The 26,426-nt window shown below is 39.1% G+C and overlaps 1 protein-coding gene across 5 annotated transcripts in view; it reads left to right on the top strand.

The window, feature by feature from the left end:
* The window catches only part of sorcs2 (sortilin-related VPS10 domain containing receptor 2), a 356,230-nt gene that overhangs the window by 76,891 nt on the left and 252,913 nt on the right, over window positions 1-26,426 (top strand). For all 5 annotated transcript variants that reach the window (XM_034901195.1, XM_034901192.1, XM_034901194.1 and 2 more), the window contains exon 2: window positions 13,575-13,642. In XM_034901195.1, coding sequence (XP_034757086.1) covers window positions 13,575-13,642 — 68 coding nt within the window. The remainder of the gene's footprint in view (window positions 1-13,574; window positions 13,643-26,426) is intronic.

The raw sequence follows: 26,426 nt of genomic DNA, 5'->3' as shown, positions 1-26,426 counted from the left end.
TTTTTACCTATGACACGGTCTGATAAGCTATAATGGCGTGTCTATCCAATCCTTTTTTCCTTTTGGATCACAGACACTTCATCTGAGCCTCTTTTACAGTTTTTAATGCAATATTGCCCAATGAGGTATTTTTGTATTTTGTTGTACTTTTTAGTATTTTGTATTCTTTTTATTCTTTCTTATCTTCACTCTAGACTTACTTCTTTTACAGGTGGGTTTTAATAGATCTAAAATAGATAGCCAGACCATACTCCAGTGCTAACTCAGTGAATACAGGGTTAATTGTGATTTTGTTTTTTCAATCCAACCAAGGTTTGCTCTATGTAAACGGCACTTTGATAATCTATTTGTATTCAGTTTTGTAATTTCCATAATATGTTCTGCTGGCTTTGACTGGTGGTAATAACCCTGTTCCTATCCATGTGAGTACACACTGTCTTGTGAAATAACATTAACGGTACAGTCGCAGTAAGAGCCTGCAGTCTCCTCAAGAGTCAGCATAATCAGAAACAAGCAAATATCATTTGTAGTTTCTTTACAGCTCATTAACACATAAAGGTTTACACACAACAGGTAGGGTATGATCTGGTCTTGAACCCCTGTCATTGGAAAGAGGAAATCACTATATAATAATGTAAATGTATAAATAAAGTATCTCCTTTGTGTAATTAGAGCAGCTCCATGAATAGATTTTCCCAAATTAGACCCTGAGAGTATTTGCACTTTGTGTTTAATGTTGCATCCGATACTTGTTACACTCGACTCCAATTACCCAAATTATCTTTAACTCCCATTCACAAAACAAACTCTGGCATCGCTAGATTCTTAACAGTGGGATTTGTTAATACTGTGGGTTTTGGATTTGTTACGTTTGTTGTACAGAGTGTGCTTATAAGTATGAGGTAAAGGGCAATGGTGGTAAGGGACAAAAGAGCTGGCAATGGGCATCTACGACGAGGCAAAAACAAAACATATGGCAAAGGAGAAGCAGGGGAGAGACAAAGGGAGAGGAAGTGGGATTATGATAATGACGAGGCGACAGCTGTTCAGATGTGGCGAGGAGCTGTATCCCCTGAGTTAGGACAGGAGCCGCCGTCTATGCCACCAGTAAAGGAAGGTAGCCAGGACAGACACACTAAGAGAAAACAGAGCTGCATGAGAATGTGTGAGAGTAAACAGAACATAATGGAATATATTAAGCTTAGATGTATTATGATAAAGTCAAGAAAGTTCAGAGTGTTCCAGTCGATACATTCAGAAAAGACAGACAGAACCAGTTTCGTGCAATGAAAATCACAAAATCATTCAATAAGGCAATCAATCAATTAAGGAAGCATGCAATCAAATTGTATTTTATCGTCACATTAACCAAATACAGTAAGACTTCCTTTACACATGCGCTAACCCCTCACACAGGTGCTCTTTAACTACTATCATTGTTTCATCTTTGCCTTTCTCTCCCTGATTTTCATGTTCTCCTCTTTAAATTCCTGTCTTGTCTTTTATTGAAACGATTTCATTGGAGCTTTAGAAACACAATACAAAATCTGTCCACCTGATGAGAGGCGTCCTCAGCAACTTATCAGTCTACTTAGTCCATCTTTCTTCTTGTGATTCTGACTTTCAGATGCCAGTGACTGTTAGTCAGCAGAGACATCAGTGTTTCATTCTGCAAAAGCCTGCATGAAAGAGACAGACACATCACAGATCATCATTCTGTTTCTGAATTCAAAGGCATCTACTTATTGAAGTTTCTAAGTCTCTTTAGCACTTTTGGAGCACATGGTGAAAATGTACTCTCAAGTGTAAAGGAACAATTTAACCCCGACTTGTAATCTAGTCAGGCCGATGTCAGCAGAGGGCTATACAGTATGTTGTTCATATATTGCAGAAAATGTAATATATTCAAGTCATTTCTTTGAAACAGGGATTTTTTTTAAATTATCATGTAATCACACTACTTGTTTCAGCACAAAGCAAAAATATTTCAAAATGCTGTGCTTACTTTTATTTATGACTTCTGATCTTTAAAGAAGCTATAATTAATATATCTAAGTTGGCAATAGATCAAATGACATGTATGTGAAAAGTTGTCACTCAAACCCACTAACACTAATCACTGGACTCGGTGGTTTCCTCAGCACTGCGGACTGTTTGTGTCTTTTATCTATATTTATTTGATTTTGTATCACCATCCTCATCAGTGTTGTTTCCAGACACAGTAGCCAGCTGTTTTCAGTGGAAAACCTCTGATAGACCAGATAGATCAAACTACCACCGAACAACACAGAGGGGTGGTGGAGATAAACAGAGCTAAAAAGAGAATGTATTATATTGTGTATTGGATTTTAAAATGCTAATCATGCCTGCTTTAAATAGGCAGTTATTGCTAAGATGTTTTTCACATGAACTATAACTTTCAATATGTCAGGTCCATATGTGTTTGTGTTATGTGATGAATGTGAAAATGAACTCTTACCACCTCTGTCAGCTCTAGACACTGAAAAGAAATAAAAGGCCAATTACAACAGGCAATCACAACAGCTAGCCAGTCTGACGTCATGTTGCATGAGCTCAATACTATTCATGAGCTCGCACAGTTGCGCTGGGTAAAGGATGCTGATAGCAAGGGTCTCATTGGCTAGCTGTTAGCCAATCAGAGTCAAGCAGCTTAGCTTGTTGAATATTCATGAGAACTGGCCCAAATGGAGCTGAGTCTTCCTGCAGGCTTTCTATATCACGCTAGAATGGCTTGAAACAAGGTAACTAAGGTAACCAAGTTACAGAGTCTATGGTAGAACTTTAGACATTACAACAAAGTCATGAAACACGTGTGGCAGGGCACCTTTAAAGGTGTTAATATGTGAAGCTTTGTTGACACCTTTGCCCCAAGAAGCCCAAAAATAGTTATGCAAGATCTAACAAGGTAAAGGTTTAGGTTTATGTTTCAAAATGTGTCTAATTGAGTCAAATTGAGCACTTGTTTGACTATCCAATTACACTTTACTTTTTATGATGTTCCTCGAGCCTCACTCAACATAAGAAAAAACGTTGAGACCCAACTGTTAAACCCGTTCTATTATTTCCGTTCTATTATTTCTGACTATTCTTTTTACTACTTTTCCTTTATATTATAAATACATTTTTCTTCATGTTTTCTAAAGATCAGGCAAGTCCATCATGCTAAGTGAATTCTACAAGAACTACAATGAGTTTTGACTTTTCAGCATCTTTCAAAGTCTCTGACATTGTAGCACACCAAGCTATCAAAGCTGTCCAAAAGGCCATGGGAACTTTGCTTAACAACTATTTTCTGCCTTGACATTCAGTACAAAAGAGAAAAAAGACAGTAGACATGATTGGAAGCTTATATTCTATTTGGTCTTTGCTTAGTAAAGACAAACACGTCTAGCTTCCAGTTCATCTGTTTGTATTGGAGAATTACGGTACATGTCTAAGGTCATGAACCTCATCAGATTTCCCCTTGAAGACCAGCACTGATTGCTAAGAGCCAGGTTAAGTTGGGTTGGCTGTCCCAGCAGGCCCATGAAACCTCATTGCCTCGTCCCCAGTAAGCCTCTCAGATCAATGGACACATTTGAGGGCCAGAAGGCTTGTCTTAATCCCTCGGCGTCATCGATTACCATCCTTGTTACAGCCTTCAAACCCCCAATCCCCCACCCCAACCCCCTTTTCTATTTCTAACGCCTCACTCACTTGTTTCCCTCCTCTATCACTCTCCAGCCCTTCCCTTATTTGCATCTTTCTCAGTCGTTCTCTAACTGTAATTTTTCTTTATCTCTTCCTTTCATGCCACGTCTTCCCTCCAACCTATCCATTCTCAACTCTTTTCTCCTTTCAGCTCTTTTCTTTGTCTCTGGGTCTCTCGCTATCTTCCTTTTATCTCCCTGTATCCCACTATATCCCATATCTCTCTTTATCGCTTCTTCTTCCTCGCCCTACACTCTCATTCAGTCCCAAAGGCCTCAGGCTCCCAGCAGTGGATTATCACACATCTAAGGAACTCAGCTCTCTCAGTCCTGTCGGTCCAATTAGCTGTCAGATTGAGCATCGTCATTCTACTGGAGTCTCCACAGGCCAAATCATCCTCGCAATTTCACATCCAGGAATAAACAGCATATTTGCGTGGATAAATGGTTCAGGCTTAAATTTGTGTTAATGACATCCTTTTATGATGGCATTGGAATTACAGTAATGTGCGTTTTCAAAGATAGCCTGCAGTTGTGATGCACCCCATAATTTAAGAGAATTGGAGAAGGATGCACGTGCATTTGTGTGAACATCGTCAGTCCTATCTGTTCCAGTATCTTCTTTAGAAAACAAGCCACCAATTTGATCAGAGACCAATTATAGCAATCGCTATTCATGGGAGAGCAGAGGAAGCTAGAAGAAAGACGGAAAGAAAACCGCAGAGACTTGCGTAGAGATCAAAAGGAGAAGGTGGAAACAACAAAAGACCTGTTCAACATAAAAGAGGGAAAGAAAATTACAAAAGATGGGTGAAAGTCGGAAAGTAAGGTGTGGAAGGTTTTTGGTTCAAAAGGAGACTTTACAAATGACAGACACTTTCAGATCAAACATGAACCAAACAAGCACACATTTCCCATTATTTGAGATTGTAGCAAGGTAATAATTCATATTGAAACATCTGGACTGCACATCTCACCACTTTTAACAGACATCGGTGATCTCCTTATGTCACTGCAGTTTTATTGCAAACATCCACATGAAAATGTGGCTTAAAAACTGAGAAAATAATATTTTAAAAATGCAGATATGGCACTATAGTAATTATTGGATCATATTGTATAATTCATATCTAAATAATAACAATTTAAATATGTTCATGTCTTATTTCTGCTTAAACTAAAGCTAGGACTACCCCACACCGCAAAGCAGATTTTCTGCACCAGAGAACAACCAATTCTACTTTCATGGTCACATACACACAAGTCCTAATAATAATTACTACTAATTTCGAATTGTAAAAAAAATCAATACTATTTGAATGCTGCAATGACTATTCAAATGTGATTTTATTTTTATTTTTTAAATAAATGTTGGCTAATTTCTCTCTTTCACCTTGGCCTACGTGTGAAAACAATGCTTTTGTCATGTCACGTCTGATGAACAATAAATAAGCAGGAGTGAGTAACACAAGGCATTTTGAGGTCTTTAGATCATGGAGGTATTGTCAACGTGACATACTGAGTAACATTAGAACAGTGGGAATCAGCAGAAGGGTGGGAAATAGTTTTAACATCCACCGAGCTAAAATGCTTATCATCAGTTATCATTAGATAGCTCGTCCGTGTTTCCTAACTGCGTCGCGAGTTATAGGAGCTTAATGGAGACAGCTAAAGTAAATTTTAGCTGCCTCACAGCTGTCAGACTTAGCTTCAACTTCATTTATCACCTAACAGCTGTATTCTCAATAACGAGACAATCTGCAAGAAACAGGTTGCTGTAAATCACAAAAATAGTAATGACAGCACCATTTGGCTTAGTTATCAATGCCGTTAGCATCGTGGCTAACACTGTTGTGACTCATTAAGCTAGTTTATCACAAATCGTTTTGCGTGTGCTCTCTAACATGATGTTGGAGTGCTAACCGAGCACCGTTTGCCTTTACAACAATACACTTGTTAGTAAATGCTTCATTACAAAGTTCTTAAAGTGGCATTGGCAATGAATAAGCCTGTGTATTTTGCTGTACATATTAATAACAGGCTCCATTTGCACATTAAATATTCAAATAATATTATATCTTTTTTATGAATGGTATTATACAGGAAGATTGATAGTTCTACACACATAGAAAAACAGACCAGCAAACTGACCTGTGAGACCAATGAAAATTTTTTGTCTCACTGAGTCTGGATCAACGGAAGTACATTTCCAGGAAAAAGTCTGTCAGTCTATCACCCTCAGCTCTTCCGCTCTTTGTATGTTGCTGAAGATACACTCTGAAAAGGGCAAGTCTTGAAGAAAATTTGGATTGGGCATAAGTCAGGCCTGCTTGGTTCCTTCAGTTGGCAATGCTAGATGTTTGATGGCATTCTGGAACCCTGCATAATTAAATTCTGCTGTTCATCAACCTACTACTCTCACATAACAGTGTGGTCATGATAACATTGTACTCATCGCCTCTGTTGGAAAATACTGAGTCTGAACAATATTGAGCAAAAGCAATAGTGCCATATAGCCTCCTGACAGATAAATGAAGTTAATTGAATTGAATTATATTGAAATTATAATAGAAATGATCTCCTACAAATTAGGTAGGTCTAGATACAGAGTAGGTCTAGACCACACTATATAATTTACAGAGACCCAACAAGCCCAGAGAGAGAGAAGAGAGAGAGAGAGAGAGAGAGAGAAAGAGAGAGAGAGAGAGAGAGAGAGAGAGAGAGAGAGAGAGAGAGAGAGAGAGAGATGCACAGCAACCACTATAAAGATTATAGAAATCGCAATTATTGTAACATCCATCCATCTTCGACCACATATCCGGTATCGGGTCGCGGGGGCAGCAGCTCCAGTAGGGTACCCGAAACTTCCCTTTCCCGAGCCACATCAGCCAGCTCCAACTGGGGGATCCCGAGGCGTTCCCAGGCCAGGTTGGAGATATAATCTCTCCACCTCGTCCTGGGTCTTCCCCGAGGCCTCCTCCCAGCTGGACATGCCTGGAACACCTCCCTAGGGAGGCGCCCAGGAGGCATCCTTACCAGATGCCCGAACCACCTCAACTGGCTCCTTTTGATGCGAAGGAGCAGCGGCTCTACTCCAAGCAACAAATTGCCCGGTAGATCGAGAGCTTTGCCTTCTGGCTCAGCTCCCTTTTTGTCACAACGGTGCGATAAACAGAATGTAATACTGCACCGGCTGCTCCAATTCTCAGACCAATCCCACGCTCCATGGTCCCCTTGCTCGCGAACAAGACCCCAAGGTACTTAAAATCCTTCACTTGGGGTAAGTACTCACTCCCTACCCGAAGAAAGCACTCCATCTGTTTCCTGCTGAGAACCATGGCCTCAGATTTTGAGATGCTGTTCATTGTAACAGTAACGTAAAGATAATAGAACTATGACTTATATAAATATCACACCTTCCCTTTCCTAACACGTTCCAGCACGTCAGGGTTACCAGCGGGAGGCTGGTTGACATGGTCCTGCGTTTGCGCAACCGTTGGACACTGTGTCAAATGGTTCATTGGTTGTTTTATGGGTGTGTGGTTAAAGTATTGGGGCGGAGGAAACCGTCACCAATGGAAATCTGATCTCTGCTGAGTGCAATAATGCCTCATACAAGATTGTATGTCAAATGATTCATGAGTTATGAAAGTATAGGGAGTGGCACAAGTGATGCATAATGTTTCTCAATATAAAGTGTTGACCAGAACTTGAAAATGTCATGTTTTTATGAAAGTCTGAATTCCAGTTGCCAGTATGTGGCGCCATGACTATGAGTAAATATTGGTTTGTAGATGGACTCTTATCAAGCATTAGTTAAACCAACTTTCTGTTACAATAACGGCAAAATACATCGGGTTAAAGCTGTAGGAGAAGTGCAGGGCCTTGAAATGGCGAATTAAGCACATTAAGTTTGAACTGGCTGACTTCTGGAGATATTACATATACCTAACAATATTAATTAATCTACATGAAATTTGGAAGTTGATTGCTTTAAAATATAGTGTGCTATTTAGCCATGTTGCTTGATCAATGATAAACACACAAAGACTGTAAAAACTGTTTGTGTAAAATGTCAAATCTGTATCATGACAAACAGTAATAATGGGAAAAATGAGAAGCTCTTCCAATATTGAATGTAAAGAGTGGAAAAGAATAACAAAGTTGAAATAATTCAACAACTACTACAGTATATCTGGCATCCAGATGGGCTTCCATTCCATCTGGGTATAGATGGACTCTTGCAAGTTAGCTTTCTGTGTGGACAGAGCAAAAGGCAAGCAGAAGCAAATGTCTATGTAATTGTCCTCCCTTCTCTGCCTGAGCAGTTTAATCAATGTTGGCAATCTCAAAAATACTGTTAAAATGGTAACGAGTGTGCAGGTCAAAGGCTGGCCTCAGACAGCATGGTCAAGGTCCAACACAAAAACGATTTCAACCAGATGTGAGTAGTCAGTGGCGGCTGGTCCTGAATGAGCAGTGTGACCATTAAACGGGAAGGATGGGGTAGAAGGGAACTATTTGGTGTGTGTATGTGTGTGCCTGAGTAAGCAAGGACAGGGCACGACAATGTCCCCTGGATAACCAGTTAGGATTCAAGACTATGGGATAATAACATACAACAATAACACTTTGCTTCTTTAAAGGGTTATTTTATCCAAATTACACACAAATATCAATTTCTCACTAACCCACAATAATATACAGTCAATGAATTTTGTTGAAATGCCAGACCTACCACACTCCAACTACCTCACTTGTCTTGTCTTGAATAAAAAATGTTGTTCTCGTTTTACCTTTCTTCAAACTACAACAACCGTTAAGTGGAGATAGCGCTCGGGATACGTGCCGGATGTCAGGTTTTATCCCAGTAACATGCATCCGTTGAGCTAGTGAATTTCATGCTTTGGAATTGCAAAATGCAATGGCAAAGAATGGATTTGCACGCAAAATAGTGGCGGTAAGAACCAAAAGTCAAGACACAAGAGGTTCAGGTACACAAATGCGGGAAATTGACTAAAGCAGCAGCGGTATCAAGGGGATAGTAAGACACCAACACATTTAACTGCAACTTCCTTCTTGTGTGTGTGAGTGTGAGTGAGTGAGTGAGTGAGTGAGTGAGAGAGAGAGAGAAAGAGAGAGAAATGTCCCAAGAAAGTACATTTTTCATTGTCTTTTTTTGGGAAAATTAGATTAAAATGAGTTCCTCCCTTTTTATTATATTGCGGACTGTGATGAATTGTTAATGTGTGTGGTCTGTTTTTGAAGAATGCCAAGTGTCCGGTGTGATGAGGAGGGGTGTCACACATTTTAATGGACTTCTTATATTTTACTGTTTTCACTTTCAAAATGAATGCATGCATTCTTTCTCCAGAGCCTCATAGTCTGTCTTTAATTCCCCACAGCTCCTTTCTTTGGTGATCCCTTTCTCCTTCTGTCTCCACAATAGCTGATTGATAGCGCTCCGTTGGCTCACAGTTGCTGGGAATGCCTCGGGGATAACAGTGGTTGTCAAGCTGGAGTTCATAAGGAGCTCGGCTATGAATTTGACTCTCAATGGGGTCTCTTGTAGCTCTTGTGTGAAGTCATCAGTGGGTCCTGACCTCCCTGTTGACTTTTCCCCAATAAAAGCCATTAGACGATTGTCCACTAGCTTACAAACAAGAAACCCACAGTGGCTGATTATGTGGTTATGGTATTATACGGTGGTTATAATAGAGCGAAACTTCCTCTACAACAGTATTAGTAGGTCAGCAAGTTCACAGACAAACTTCTTTCAGTTTGTTATCTTTATCAACAAAGGATATGGATACCTTTTTCTGTGATTGCTCATGAAAACAATAAGCTCCAAGACTTTGTTGGCTATAACTTGACAAGTTTTCCGATACTTGTTGAAGTATTGTTCTGTTATTTATTTGTATTGGATTAAAACTGACTGGTATGGCATAGCATTTCCTCAAAAAGAAGGGATTTTCTTCTTACTGCTCTGGTTGGATTCTCAGCCTGTGCCAATTATGCTGTTTAGTCCAATGAGCTGTAGGTAGAAGTTGCCAAGTTGTTGTCTTAACAGACTGCTCTGTACACTCAAGGCAATAGAGAAATCTGTCTTCTGTGCTGTTCAGCAGTTTTGTCAATGTGGCTTGGTTTGATGCTGCCAAATAAATGCTCTCTCTGCCTCCTGCCAGTAGTGATTTATGGCCAAATACATCCTTGCCCTGTCCACTTTCTCCCCAAAGAAAAATAATTTTCCAATTGAGCACAACTTAGACCTTGAAGACAGACTTAACGTTGGGATAGAGAGGCAGAATATTTCATTGGCATCGACATTTGGCTGAATGATGCATACCTCAATCTCATGGGACAAAGATGGACTGATAGATTTAGAGGCTGTTTCTTTCCCCTTCTCATTTTCATGTACAAGACAGAGGTTGTCATTTCATGTGTAACACGTTTAGAAAGCTATAATTATAGATTTATATTGTAGACAGGGTTTACAGGCCAATTGCATTTTTTGTCAGAAAAGCTACGACGCTGTCAGAGGCTGTAGAGTATTACATTTTCATGGGGAGCTTCTTTTCTAACCCAGCACTATTATATGGCACATGATCTGTATGTATTGAGGCAGTATAAAGACTGGCTGACCCAGACAACCCATTGATGTGCCTTGCTTATGTTGTCAAGTGTGATAGTTTGTACACCATATGATTACTTGATTAATCAAGCAAAAGATTGGCAGATTAATAGATAATTAAAATAATTGTTAATTGAGGGTCAACAATTTGCCATAAAGCTACACTAACCAATATTTTTGAATTTTGTAGACTTTTCAGGCATTACATAAATGATATTTAATATTTAATCCTTGTCTCCTATATAAGTGCATTGCATTTGTTCTCATGACTGTATAGAAACGCATACCGTTGCCTACTTTTAAGACCCTGCGGTGTACCGTATTACTGTATTACCTCCCAACCCTAGTGGCCACAAAGAAATTGATAGAGTCAGATGTGTTTTCTGTTGTTTCTCAAAATAAATACGTTAATCAGTCAATGTAGCTTTATACCTTACATTTTCAACTGGAGGTTAAAAGCTGAATGATAAAAAAGAAAGTGAGGTTAGTGGTGCACATGTACTATGTATGCGGCATTGTAGATCTAATCCTTAAGTCAAGGCACTAGTGCTGTTACTGCCTGCATGCAAGGAATGAGTGTCTTGCTTTGCAGCAGTATCTCATTAGGGGGACAGCTGTGCAGAGGCGGACAGCCTGTTTCCAGAGACACCAGTTGAGTCACAATTGGTGAACACTTGCTACATGCTGCATGACTCGGAGAGCCTCACAAGGTTCGCACATTCGTAAATTCAGATAGGGTTTCCTCATCAGCAAAAAGAGTTTTTAATGACAGTTTGAGGCAGGGCAAAAGCAGGTTTTAAACTTTTATTGCATCTGCTTTAGAGTTGTTACCGAGGTCGTTATCAGCCCTGGCCTGGCCTGGTCTGGTCTGGTCTGCCGCTCAGGGAAATGTTTCTCTGTTCCGGTTTTGTGGATTCAATGAACATCTTTGGAAGCCAAGCTTCATCAGGGTTGAAACTCATGAGTTTGGGTTGTTTTCAGCCAAGTGCCTAGAGACTCCCCTGAGTGGCTTTGATGGCAGTCTGTGTTGTGGTAATTGGTCTAGAGCTCTCAAAGCTCATTCTGTGTGTCCCTGGCTGTGGTGCTCAACTTTAACCAAGTTTTGTGCGAAAATAAAACTCTTTTAAGACATAGTTAAAGACCCGCCTCAGTGGAGGGTCTTTATGTTTAATTTTTAATAGTAACTGCAGCTGCATACAACAGGCTGTGAAGCCTTCCCTTACACAAGGGGGCAATGCGAAGCCTTGGGCACTACTTAATGCTAGATTGTATGCTACACATTTAGGCTAAACATTCTGACAGGACAGAAGCATATTTCAGAAAATATTTGGCTTGCAGCCAGGTATCATATTATGTCAGCCAAGTAAGACAGCACAGCTTTAATTTGATCTAACGAAGAAATCAAGCAGATATTTACCTCCTGAACTTGTCTTTCATTTTCCCAGGCTACCCAGACTGTCAAATGTCCATGCACATGTTCTGCAAGTCACCAAAAATTCAAGCCCTAATTGTGTACTATCACCACAGATAATATGATGCTAAAGGCTGTTCTTGCTTTCCACATTAAGATGTATCAGGAGTGTCCCTATTGCGCACATGAGCTTGCAGCTTTACTCCCTGGAGCAGCCACCTTCAACACGGCCTGCTGTTGGAAGCTGCCTCTGGGCAGGACCCCTCAGCCAATAAACATCCCTCTGCCTAAAGCCACTCTTTACAACACCTAGGACTGCAAGCCAGCCTGTCAATCACACGTCTAGGCCCCACTGAGCTGCCTAAACCACTGGTACTCTTGCCATGGCAACGCAAATCCCAGCAGCCCGAGCTGTCAAGAACGGGAGTTCTCAGAAATATGAAAGACAAGAGTCTCAGATCCAATATACGCACATGGGGGTTTGTGCCCTAGACCAAGATGTCTTGGTCATATGAATAATGCATCCCAACATTAAAAAAAAAAAAAAATATATATATATATATATATATATATATATATAATACATGTGTGTGCGTATTTATGTATGTGTGTGTGTGTGTATATATATATATATATATATATATATATATATATATATATATATATATATATATATATATATATATATATATATATATATATATATGGATATATATATATATATATGGATATTAAACATAGATCCCTGGCGCATTAAAATATACATATTGATTGTATGTATATTTCCCTCAACTCTTGGCGCCTGAAACTGTAACAGTTCTTTTAAAAGATAAAAAATAGAAATGTTGATAATGACAATTTTAAACACTGACATGTCACTCTGCCTACATATTTGGTTTTCTTTCACTGAGTTTGTTCCAAAAAATGTAACTATAGAAAATTGGTTAACAAATTAAGAGCTGTAATTTATTTTCAATTTGATCGAAAAGTCCATTGTGAAATAATTGCCCACTATGGATTATAATGAGTGTTGTGTTACCACTGTTGCTCGCCATCAGGGATTGCAATGTTAAAGGAACTGCTGCACAGTATTCAGTCAGCCATTAGCACGTTAGCAAGTAATAGCTGGTAGAACGGCCATTAAGGCAGTTATATAAGTTGGTAAATTTAAATTTATTTTATCTAACTAACAATTACCTTCATAATCAGGTTTATTGACAAGTAATTTTTTACTTACAAGGAATTATTTTTTGTTTGATGCATACACTAAACATTTAGAGGAAATAAAATAAGGCATCAGTTATTACAACAATTTTTTTTTTAAGATGTTACAAAAAAACTGTTTTGGGCAGGATGTGTAAACATGTTGATTATGAGGTGTGCATCTTTTCAAAAGCCGCAACCCTTTCCACTGTTTTTGGAGCGTTGAGTTGTTTTGCCCACACCCGGAGATCAGTCACACAGGCAAACAAAACCAAAGAGAGGCAGGCAGAATCCATGGTCTAAAAACAGGCAGGCAAATATAGACAAAGCAACACTGGAGAGCTTGGCAGTAACACACAAAACAATCAGGAAAAGAACTAAGGAAATGGACCGGGACATTTGATGAGGAACGGGTGAGGGTGCGGCAGTCCAGGTGAATGGAATCAGCAGGTAATGCAGAGAAGGAGGGAGTCGCAGAGTCTGTAATGACATGACTAAGTGAGGCTAAAACAAGAGAGACAATGGAAAACTGAAGCCTAGCTGAAGCTGTGAAAGCACTAACCAGTCCTTTTCTTTAGTAATAGCTAAATGTACTTCTCTCTTTCACCATCTCTTGCAGGTCATCCTGATCCTGACCAAGTACTACCACGCGGACTCCACCAAGGTACTGGAGAGCTCACTGTGGAGGTAGGCCAAACATTTACACCATGTTGCTCTTGCTGGATGTCTTTATGTCATGCCTGTCCTCAGACTCGCGCAGACCTTTCATCAGCAGACAGCTTCCCTTTAACAGTAAGGTCAGTGTAGGTCTCGGTTATCTCTCCGTTGTGCTTCAAGGAGACAAGAGTTATACAAAGAGCTAGGACGGGCAAAACATCAGCAGGCAGCTAGGAGTAAAGTAGAGGACCGGAGAGTGGCGCTGCGAGGCCAGAGCAGACATCTGTTCTGGCAGATAGCATATCAGCATGGCACAGGCCATGACGGCGGACATCGGCAGTGTCAGGGAAAGGGGTCAAGTCTGGCTGGCAGAGCCTCCTCTATTTAACAAAGCGACCTTTTGCCAAATCATTTCACACTTATCTTGCTTTAAGAGGCGTTAAAAGAAATGCATCCATTCCACTCCACTTCACAACAACTGTATCTTGCGCTTTCATATACTGTATATTCTCATGGAATATTTATTTCCTCTTCATTCCATATCCAGTCCCTACCAGCTCTTGAGGTGCTGCACGTATTTGAGGCTGACCTTCTCCTAGATACGGGCGTGGAGTAGAGTTAATTATATTCAAATAAAAATTAGACAAGACAGTGCCCATAACACTGGCTAAAATTAGTCATCTAGAAAGCAAAGTGTGTCTGATGGTTGTATTTAATTCATGCCATTCACCTCACTGAGGGCTCCATGACTTCAAAGCTTCAGCCTCTCATTAGCTCTGTCTCCCTGTAGGACAGATATGAATAATGTACATATTTTTCTTCTTCCCCTGTTGATGTTTTAATTGTTGTAGTGTATGAATAATGCTGCAAATACAATTTGGACAGCCTGCTTGAGAAATAGAAAAACACAGTAAATGGCTGAATTTAATATGAAATGAATCTAAAAGACTGAAAAAGCTACCCAGCTGCCTGTTGGGATCATTGTCCAAAAAGCCGACATAACCATGAAAGCTGCATGTTTCCAAGAAGACCTCTGACCACGGGTTGTTATGTATCGTGGGGCGTGTACCATAGTTCCTTGTAGCTATCAGCTTCGTGTGTGGACAACCAGCCTACTGGCCTATTGGCTTTGAAGTCCCTGGGCTGTAGGATCAAACAAAGAAGATGGGGGAAGATGAATGGGTTGCTGTCAGGTGGCGTGGATCAACATGCCAGGTTTCACACAGGGGGAAAACTTATCAGAACAGAGGAGAAAAGTTCCTCAGGGTAGCTGAGTTAATGAACTGAGGCCCTTTTTCGATCAGCGACGGTCTGGAGAGGCTTGTCTTAAGTCAATAAGCAAAGCATACAATCTGTGTCTTCACAGTTAGAAACTGTTAGTGGCCCAGGGAGGATCCAACTCAAACAACTGGGTATCAGCCAGTTAGTGTCTGAAGTACTTGCTTCATTGTGCAAAACCACCTTTACTTATTACTTTTAATGGATTTTCAGTGTTTCACCGGTCTTTTCCTTGCTAAAACAAAAGTATTACAGTGATCACTTATTCAATAAACAGTTATGTACTGGATGTCCAGCACTTGTTTGGATTGTATCCTGATAGATTACAGTTCCTGAACGTAGCACTTAGTCATGTTGGTATTTATAAAACTTTAGTTACATACGAATTCTACAGATTATTTTTTTAAACACTGAATGTTGTCATTTCGACCACATCTCAGTGTACAGACCACAAATATAACTTGTCAAATTCCACTGGCTGATGAGGGTCGTGAAATGCGGAAAAGCTCCAGGAAAAAAAGTGGACAGAAGTTTCCTGACGTGAGACGTCTCTTTGTTCATGTAAATCATGATTCCTTACATAGCAAATGTGAAAATAAGTTGACATTGTGATAGCGTTAAAAAAAGGGGAGAAAGGAGTTTTAAGTGGATGGTTTGGTGGGCAAATTCTTATAGGATGATAGAATCTGTCATCTTTTACCAACACTCAGGGTTGGTTTCTTTTAACCATCACACTGTATCTATGTAGTTTTAGATTTCTCATCCAGATCATACCCATACAATTTATCAGTGCAGAAAACACCTCACTCCTGTCAGTGTCTTTTTGAAAAACCTCAGTGAGGGGAGGCGCTATGTTTTCCAGCACTGTTTACTGATTTAGCATGTAGCTTTAGCAGTCAAACAAGTGGAGCAGTTAGCCCGGTTAAACTTGTGATCTGATAAAATCACAATAAAATGTGATAGAAACCTTAGCTGATGAAGTGGAGACAAAAGAAGAGCAGGCAGCCGGCACCACTTTCCCCTTATTCGCTGCTGACCTAAAAAGCATCACTTACTGTAGACTCGTGTTAGAATTTAGGATGGGAAAGCCGCCCAGAGAGTCAGAACGTATTACCTGACAAAGCAACAAATACAAGCGCTTTTATCACTGGCTCATATGCCAAATCATCATTGTTTTAACTCACTCTTATATAGATAGGAACTTAACAGACAATTCACTGGATGAGAATCTTAGGTACACATCTCACCATGTGTACTTCTGACAGCTGGATATCCTAACTTCTCAACCAGACTATTTTGCTTCCTTCAACGAGCACTAGCGGCCACTTCAATCTGCTGTTGCAACTCAATTGTGTACGTTTGCCATACTAATTGACTTTATGACACTTATAACATTACCGCCGACAAAAAACCTTTGCTAATTAAATTCATGCTTTAAAGGTCAATCCATTAAACCTGTTTGGAAATGAATACCTCTGCTGCAGTGTTTATTTTATTCATGATAATAATGATGGGACTAGACAGCACCAGTGTCATTAAAGGCTGACTGTGGCAATATCAACATGCAATATCATTATAAAAAAACCTTCCATTACTAAGTACATTAATGTAATTGGCATTTTCATACGTCTGTGAAAACAGTAGGACAGTTTACGACAGATAACGTTTTCGGTTGTCACCTTTGTTTTAGATAACAGTTTGACTAAAATGACAAAATTATTGGTTTTGGCAACACAAGATTACCTGCAATGTTTATTATATTAATAGAATATGTAAAACAATTTGAGGGCCTGCAGGCAAACCCATCCTGTTTTCCTTTTCAACCTTTCTCTAACTGGGAATATTGGGTTTAACAGTGGTAGAAGTACTCAAAATGTTTTTTTCTGTAAAACGTAATATTACAAATGTGAAAGTGTGAGTAAAATCCGAATGCAACATAACCAGCAACATTCTCTGTCAGGTAAATTAATTAGGTCTATGTGGTCCTTTTGAAGTAGAACAACATAGTAAGTGTACAGTTGGGTTGCAATGTAAGGTGTTTTTAGGGGCCTTCAGTAAGTTTTTGGGATACAATGGTTCTGGAGAAAGCTACAAGCAGCAAAACAGGTGTGCCTTGAATACAGATGAATTCCGATGTATTCAGTGCATTGTAGTAAAGGGAAAGGTGTTTGTAGATTAGGCAGAGATGTGAGGATTTGCCACTGCATTACTAAACACTGTGATGACTGCAGGCCGGCAGAATCTAGGCTTAAGGCTGTTGCACCAACTCGAGCCAAGAGAAACTCTGTAAACCTTTTTGATCCTCAAACTGAGTGGAGCAGATGTACACTTTCGTTGGCTTTGAATCCTCAGCTTTTCTTTTCTTTAGATTACCAGTTTCTATACCTTTCTCAGACGTAGGTTTAATGTCTCCAAAATCCAGTTTTACAAGCTTCTAAAACCTGATATTAATAATACTGATCTGGGGAAAAGAGTAATATATTGGAGCATTGTTTTTTGATAAGATACATAGTGGAATTACAATTACCTGTGATTGAATCCCAGTATAAACACTGGTTATTGAAAGCTTCATCCCCTGAAAATATAGATTACCCACCTTTTAAAAATGTACATTCAGAAGCACATATTTTTCAAATCTAAGTATTTATGTCCCACAGTAATTACACACTCACAACAGGGTGTTGGTGTGTGGGGTATTCATAATTCATGCTGTCTTTTGAAGGTGCAATGGGGGCCAGTAGCCATGGCACCGGGGTGCTTGACTGCTGCATTATGGATGAAAAGTCTGACATGCTAGATGAGCTACATGCAGTAGATCAACCACCCCACGCTTCCACATACACCACAGTTTTCATTTTCCATCATGGAGCAGATGCTACATTTTGCATTTTGTTTTTATCTGATTAGTGTATTAACTGTAAAACTTGCTATATTATTACAGTGGCAAGACACTGTGCATCTTCAGAAAACGCATGCAAATAGACAAAACACCACCAAATTTATATTTATTAGACAACACATGCACAGTATTCAATAAACACGCTGCAAATACACACAACACAATCAAATACATAAACGCGCAGCAAATATAGAAACAATGCAAAAAGAAAAGTACACAATCCCTGAAAAAAAGAAGCAATGCAAACGCAACAACGGACGCACCATTACACGCGGGACGCGCTACAAAAACGGGAGGGTTGTGTTTTGAAAAGAACAACGGGGAGAGGAACCATAACGTGAGGAGACGGCAAAAAACAAAGGGGCGATTTAGGTTGGGAGAAGAAGATTGCAATCCCCGGTCCGGGGTGAAAGTCCTGTGTTTTTATGTTTGTTTGTTTCTTTTTGCATCACTTCTTTTTTTAGGGATTTTTTAGGGATTGCTTTTCTTTTTTTATTGTTTCTATATTTGCAGCACGTTTTATGTATTTCGTTTTGTGTGTATTTGCAGTGTGTTTGCTGAATGCTGTGAATGTTTTGTCATATTGATGAAGTTGTTTTCTTAATTTGCAGGTGTCTTGTCTGTTTGCATGTGTTTTCTTGAGTTGCAGGGCGTTTGCTTGTGCCCGGCCAATGTAATAACGTCAAAGAAAAAGACGTAAGTAGGGAGGAGAGCAAATCAAAAGAGCCTCCTTAAGCTAAGCAGTGGGGGGGGGATCACCCTTCAGACACATCAGCCCTTAAACATCCACACTTCATCCTCCTCTCTTTCATTTTACCATTTCCATTCCTCTCTACACGTTGACTAAAAGTCAGAATTTACATATTCTTTCTTTGTAACAAAGCAGCTTCTTAAAACTGCATTCACGCAGTCCGAGAGAAAAACAGCAATGAAAGAGGAAGTTGAAATTTTGCTGATTCTCGTGGGGAAACTGGGTCATAATAGCATCAATACAGGTATGCATTACAAAAGAGATGAAGCTTGTCCACATACAAAAATGTTAACACATTAATATTTAGCATTTGAATAATGTTAAAGGTTGAGATGACCAGCAGCCACACTAACCTTGTTCTCACTCACTATATACTAAAGACTGGAGACATTGTTACAAAATTACAAAAATCAAATACATAAAAATATAAAAGGATTTCACCGTCACAAATGTGTTAATGATTAGCCCTCCCTGGGTACAGATCAAATTCCCCAAACTAAACCAGGAGAGAGAGCCACGAAGTAGAACCATAGCCTATACTTTAGGGCTTAAGACAGCATGTTTTGTTTCCCTCATCCTTTCCTCATTTCCACTTATTTCTTTTCATCTCAGGTTGTTTTTGTCCTTTTTGTCTCTGCTAATTCTCTCTGTGGTTCTTCTGTGGTCCAGATGATCTGGGTTGCTGTAAATAATTAATCAAGCCAAGAGCATACCTATATCCCCCACCTCCATCACCTCAGCACATAAGGGAAACATACGTTTTAAGTCCATAAGACCTTATTATGATCCGGCTATGTCACTGCGAGAACTTAATCTAATTTTTCGAAGTTAAAAAACACAGGGAGAATTACGACATCAGTTTGTTTACATGCACACTATCATTTTGAATATGACAGTATTTCGACTTTAATGCAGGTCACGTGAACAGCGTATTTTGGATGGATATGCGTTTTTCCAAATATAGTATTGTAATTTATGATTAAGATGTAGGATATTCCGGTATTATTTGGGTTTTAGGGGCATTGTTGGACGTGTACAGCGCATTTGGAAAAAATACATTCTTGGGCATTTCACCGCAGCCTTTTGGTCAGCTCTGTGCGTTGCTATGGTTTCTTTACACAAACCAACCAAACATTTACTGAATGTAAATGGTAAAATAAGTGGAATACAAATTTTCACTAGCCACGTAAGCATCTTTAACTAAACTTTTTCGGAATAATGGCAAAAAATGTAATATTGAGTGCATGTAAATATACTGAATAAGCTGCTTTAGGATAAATTATTATGTTTAGGTATAGCAGAAGCCTGGTCATGTCTCTGTTCCCCCCACACTTTCCTTTTTAATAACTTTAAAAAAGAAGAGATGCAGCCAGCCATCTATGTCTCAGCTTGTTAAAGTTATTTCTACTTTGCTCACTTTATTAAAAAAGGGTCCTTCCACTTTTACCTTTCCTTCCCATAAGGGCTCCGAATGAGTCAGCGTCCAGCAGCAAGGAGAGGTTTATATTTAATCCAGACTTTATTGGTATTTCTGCAAAAGAAAATTGATATCTGAATTTGGGGGGCAGGTAATCCCTTAAGAGATATTAGATCAGTGACTTTATCACTAGGCCACGCAGGCACCTCAATGAAGTCTGATTAAAGACTCAAATTAAATAACTTAAGTCCTAAAAATGTATTTTCACTCAAATGTGTCTGCAAATGTCACACCACAATGAGACATCTTTTTTCAAATTTGTTTGATAGATTGCTGTGAAATTTGGTAAACGCACTCGTGGTCCCCAGAGGATGAACTGGAATCACTTTGTGCCACTGAGCTTTTCTCTAGCGCCATCATCAAGTCATCAGGTTGTTTCCAATACTTTTGTTTCTGACCAAATACCTTCAAGACCAATGACATTCTCATCAGCCTCAGCTGTACTTTGTGTTTAGTGTTAATTAGCATGCTAAAACACTAATATGGTTAGCATAGTAAACATTATAACACTGCTAAACACCAACATGTCAGTATTACCAATGTAAGCATGGTTGCACACTGATGTTAGCATTTATCTCACAGCATATCACAGCCTGATAGAGCTTCAATCGGGGCTGTAGACTCATTATTGATTGAGTCTTTTAAGATACAAGGGAGTTCATAAAAATCTTTCATTGAGTACTGTTATGGACTAATGACGAGTGGACCCTGCCTCTTGCAATGTCAACTGGGATTGGCTCCATCCCACCACCATCCTGCTGAAGAAAACTGCTTGTAGAGAACAGGGTTTTAAACATATTAAACATAGTCTACCTGTGTTTTTTAATTAGAAAAATAAGATTAAGTTATTTAATCTTTGGTTAGGTTTGAGGTTTCTTTATGTACCTGTAATGCCTCAAAAAGTTTCACACAGAACCTTTTTTTTTTTAATGGTTCAACCCAGCACTCTGGGGAACTGTTGTCTGGTTCTATATCAAACCACTTCTGTTTTGAGAGTAGACTCTATGGTTAGCATCTTTGGTAGAAAGCTCACCTCTCTTAGATGGTGTCCGTTCTCATTTCTCATATTCCACTAATATTCCTGTTTACATGTAGCCAGGTAAAACAGTTTTTTTTGTTGGACCATTAAAAAGCACAGCGTCCCCATTGATTCCCTCAATCAGCTTTATGAAAAGGTTGGTGTAGCAATGTTTGCACGTATTCAAAAAACCTGTTGATAGCCAATGTTTAAAATTGATTCTTCTTCTTATCGGGTCTCCAGCCTTGCAAACTGTTAGTTGGTTGGTTTGTTTACAGAAACCATGGCATCGCACAAAGAAGACCATAAGCCTGCGGGAATAACCCCAATTAGGACGCATAATTTGAATGCAATGTATAACAAAACGTACAGTACATCTAATAACGCCTGTTAACTTGATGTGGGCCATTGCATCTCTATACAGAGACACAACAAGCAGGTAAAGAAAGACAAAATATAATTTTTTCAGTTTTCTGGGTGAGCAGCAGTTAAAATAACAAGCAGGATAGAAGAATTTTGCGCCTTGTCCAATGACAGGATTGACAATGACAGCTACGCTCATTATTGTTAGTGCAAAGACAAGTTAAAGTCCAATAAGTTATTATTTAAACCGTAAGAATTTGTCCCAGTCCAGGATAGGAAGTTACCTGATGAAGATGATTAAGCCACTGACAAATTTGTTCAAATTTGATTCATTCAATAAATTAATATTTCTTGTCTTAAATCCACCAGCCATTTTTATATACCAACATTTTCAGCATCCTGAGCCTTTTTGGTAAGGTAACTAGGATTAACCAACTAGGACTGTAATTTCATTTTTACCCAAGAAGAACTTACACGTCACATATAAATCAAATCCCATGTTAACATGCTAAAACATAACCATAACTGTCTACTTTAGTCTCTACACCAGCTAAAAAAAGTTATCAAAAGGTGAAGCAAGACAGAATATGAAACATTATGACATGGCAAAAGACAAAAAAAACTGAAATGGAAAACTTGATCAAAAAAAATCTAAATGGCAGACAGGGTATAGATGGACAAAGCAGCCAAGTAAAGAAAAGAATGGAGTGAAACATGAGAGAAAAGACTTAGACTAAGAAGAATAATAGTCTTTCATTAGTGAGCATTAATTGATGTTTTAACCTCATGTCAGCCATTTTAATACCATTCTGAGCCACTGTGGCGATAGATGAAAGAACAAGGATATGGAAGTCAGAGGTAAATGGAAGAAATTGGGGTTTGGACAAGCATTTGGAATGTAAATTGCACTTTAACAGAACAACATGTCATAGTCTCACAGATAAGAGACGGTAAAATTGCCTTGTCAACACCACACAGTTTTGACAACCTGCACATGTATTTATTAGGTATTACTGCTTAATTTGCTACTTTATTAACTCCTGCTTGATGTTCTTTCTGTTTCATCCCACCGACCTCAATTACCGTATTGAATACAAGACGACCCAGACAATCCCCTCTTAATAAGACTTTTTTTATGTAAAAATACTTTATAAGACCAAATCCTGTTTTTATGAAGTAAATATTTTTATTTTTTTGAAAATAAGGTTAATGAAAAACCTATGAAATAAACAGATGCAGGCTGTTTTTAAGTAAAATCCTTTTTTTAATAAAGAGGAAATTGTCACACAGGCCGTTCATAAAGGGTATGGGGTGGGGATCACCAGTGATCAACTATAATATTGTGTCTTAGGTAGAAAGGTGTGTGTTTCATGCAATTAAAAGAAATAACTAATTTGGTGTGTGTTCTGCTTTAAAAAATTGTGACTAATTTGTCTAATTGTCCTAATGTACACATTACAGTAAAGGAAAAAAACAGTTTAATTTGCATTTTCTGTTGCCAATTTTAAGGAAATTTGTCCTACTTTAGTGATTGGGTCCAATGTGGTATTAATGTAGACCAAAAACACACCACAGCTTATCTTCATGACATATTAAAGGATCCTTATAGTTTATTTATCAGTTTACAGTTTAACTTGTCTCTGATTTTCGTAGTTTCTGACATTCATCATTTCTACCAGCTAGAGTTGTGTGTTGTTATTGCATATATTAGTAATTAATTACACACACACACACACACACACACACACACACACACACGCACTCTCACACAACAGCATGCAAACTGTTTTCTTAATAGACTTGACAATCTCCATTTCTCCATCGTCAGTAACATTTTAGTGGACCAGAGAGCTCTTCCTAATGTCTTTTATAAATTGGTGCTTTATTTATGAGCTTGCCATCATCAGAACAATGAGCCTTTCAATAACACAGCACAGGTAATTACCATAAAACAATGGCCATTATCTGGTTGGTAATGTTAAGATATGCACGCGGGGACCATGGTATTAGCTTATGCACAGAAGATGTGGGCCTGATTGAGTCTGGGAAGAATTTTCTGTTTGGCTTGGTTCATGGCTTTATTTAAGCTGTTCGGGAAGGAAATACTTCAGGGGTAATTACACGTTAAGATACGTTAAGGGGGTGAAATGCGGTAAAAGGAGGCTGTAGTGAGAAATGTAAGGAAAAAGTTGACTTATACGATCTCACCTAACTACAAAAAACGTTCAAGTTTACAAGGTTTGTTTATTGCAATTTTACAACACAGGATTGTACAACTAAATGTGACTTGTAGTTCCTGCCCGTATAATGAAATAATCACTTTTTCTGGGATTTGGGTTGTCACTTTTGTGTCCCTGGTACTTACACACACATACAAACTTGGAACAAAACACTAATACAATAGATACCTTATTTATTGACATTGATTGATTTCAATGTTGGTCGATCCAACACCATAGATTCTTTTGTAACTTAAAATGTTTTCAAAATTGTTTCAGTGGTTCATTAACTCGTTGGAATGAGACATAACAATAATGGTAACAATTCCCCTCCCAAGCTATAAGGGGAACAAAGACGAAAAGTGCTTTTGTGCCTACAACAAAGGTGCTGGTTGACAAGTAGCTAATGCTAATGCGCTAATGTAATTCTTAGTGGGCCCATTTATTTTTTAGTATAGTTTTGACCACGGTTGACAACTCTGTCTTCTGCCTCAGTCTCCCGGCGCTGCAAGTCTTCAGTTGGGATGAGAGCTGACAACAGCCCCGTTGACACATCCACAGTCAGCCCCCAGCCAGCTATAGGCCATCCACTATCATTACAGCCCCGGTCCACGGACACATCCGTTCCACAGTCAGCCCCCCAGCCAGCTAGCAACCATCCCGGTCAGCACTTAACTCTGGTGCTAAGGACGCTAACGGCAGTTTACTGAACCATTGGAAAACAGACCCAGGCACCCGAGTCAGAAGAGCGGCCACTCATAACGATAGCTACACCTCTGTTAGCATTACCGGTGGCCCCTCTTTCGCTTTTAGCTGTCTGTACAGTTAGCAAAATTTACCAGACAAAACAGTAATAAGGCACAAAACAGGACTACTTGTAAGTTAAAGATGTGGTAGAATCGGATCAGGACGATAACTGGGAGTTGGAAGGGGTGTGTCACGATTCTGCCTTCTCCCGCTGCAACACAAGTTCATGGAGCAGAGTGTCGCAATTTTGATTTTATTTTCCACGTGGTTACAGCCGTAATAATAATAATAATAATAATAATAATTTTATTAACAATAATTTGTCTTGTTATTTTTATTCACAATCTTATGAAGAAAAACTACACTACCCACAATCCTAAGCAAAACAACAATGTCTTTGATTGGTCCAATTTGCTGTTGCCAATGGAAATGGTTACAGTACCATGTACCTGAACAGCAGAAGTCTATAGTTTAAAAAAAAAACAAATCCACCAAATCTCACAGAGATTAAAGAAAATGAATTGCAGCACAAAATCAAAACCAAAAGAGAGAAAAAAAACACTGCGTTGTTGGCTTCGGGTGGAAATTATGCTTAATGATGTGATTTATTTTACAAACAAAAACAGTGTGTTGCTTCAGCTAATACTAACTTTGGGCCTGAGCGCTGAAGACACTGCTGAGCCAGACCAGGAAGAAAAACAAGACAACGAGGGAAACAAAGAGAGTTAGACTTGCACACCGGACCTGTGGCAGAAACTGACTTAAAACATGAAGTTTGGGAAATTGGATCTCAAGCAGCGACAGGGTCTGATGCAGCATATACTGGATAGTTTTTTAGCAACAGATAAAGAGATTCTAATCAAACTGGACTCTAAGGATGTGATTGACAAGGTTGCAGAGAAAAGCAAACTCCTTCATATCCAACTATGGTCAAACACATTCATTCATTATACATGTTTTATATTTATGTTTTAAATTTGAATTGTGGCTGTGCATTGCTCTTTCCATATTAACATTAAGCCTTTGAGCGTGATGTGCCTTTAGTGGAGCGTATCATGTCGTGGCACCGCAACCTAGTGATCTGCAGACGCTTTACGATGTTAAACTGTTGTCGGCACATTTTTGCTTTATATGTCAACATTTGTGTGAGGTAGACATAAAATGGCATGACTATAATTTGACTTATTTAGCGGCTGGCTCTCTGCGTTGTGACGTTACTACGCTACGGTTTGTTGAAGTTTATACGTTACCATGACAATGGTACAGATTAAAAAGGCCAGGGTTGTTTTTTGATCCCAGTCCGTCACTGGTTGTAGCAGTGTTTTGCCATTGAGAACGATGTGGTTAAACGCTAGTAGCGCTAGCTTCTAGCTAGTAGTGTAGTACCCAGCTACTGCGCATGCGTGACTCCCAACAAAGATTGGATAGAAGTGTGATGTCTCACTCTGTAGCTAAAACAGAGAGCTCAACACACAAAGTGAAATGAGGAGCTGCCACAATGTGCAATACAACGAAAATTGTTTTTTGGAAAATGAATCCTTGTAAAAATATTCTGGTATAACCTTATAATACAATTATGAACCTGAAAATGAGCATAGTATGGGAACTTTAATGCAACAAGGAAAAATACATACTTCTATATTGATTTCCAAACAGCAGCAGGGTGGACAGGCTGTTACTAGGATGGGTATTGTCTTTTAGTAGTAGATAGATTGTTACCAATGGTGTTCTGGGCGGTTTTATTCACCAGCTGCAGAGCCCTTATATCTTGGGCCAGGCACATCCCATGCCATTGCACTCAGGATGTTTTCTATTGCTCTGCTGTTAAAAAGGGTGGTTTTGCCTTCTTAAGAAATACAGTAATTCTATGCATTTTCCCACCAGGATGGAGATGTGACATGACCAGGTTCTCTGTGATGCTGATTCCCACAAACTTAAAACTGTTCCCTTGCTCCACCTCATCTCCTGTGATGTTGACATACGTGTGTTTTTTCACTTACCTCGCACAGCAGCTGGATTCTCGTAACATCACAAGATGATTTAAGGATCGCAGGATTTCATT

Source organism: Etheostoma cragini, chromosome 19, assembly GCF_013103735.1.
Source record: "Etheostoma cragini isolate CJK2018 chromosome 19, CSU_Ecrag_1.0, whole genome shotgun sequence".
In the NCBI taxonomy this organism is placed as follows: domain Eukaryota; kingdom Metazoa; phylum Chordata; class Actinopteri; order Perciformes; family Percidae; genus Etheostoma; species Etheostoma cragini.
The sequence above is the reverse complement of the archived record's forward strand: the minus strand, read 5'-3'. Positions and strand labels throughout refer to the sequence as shown.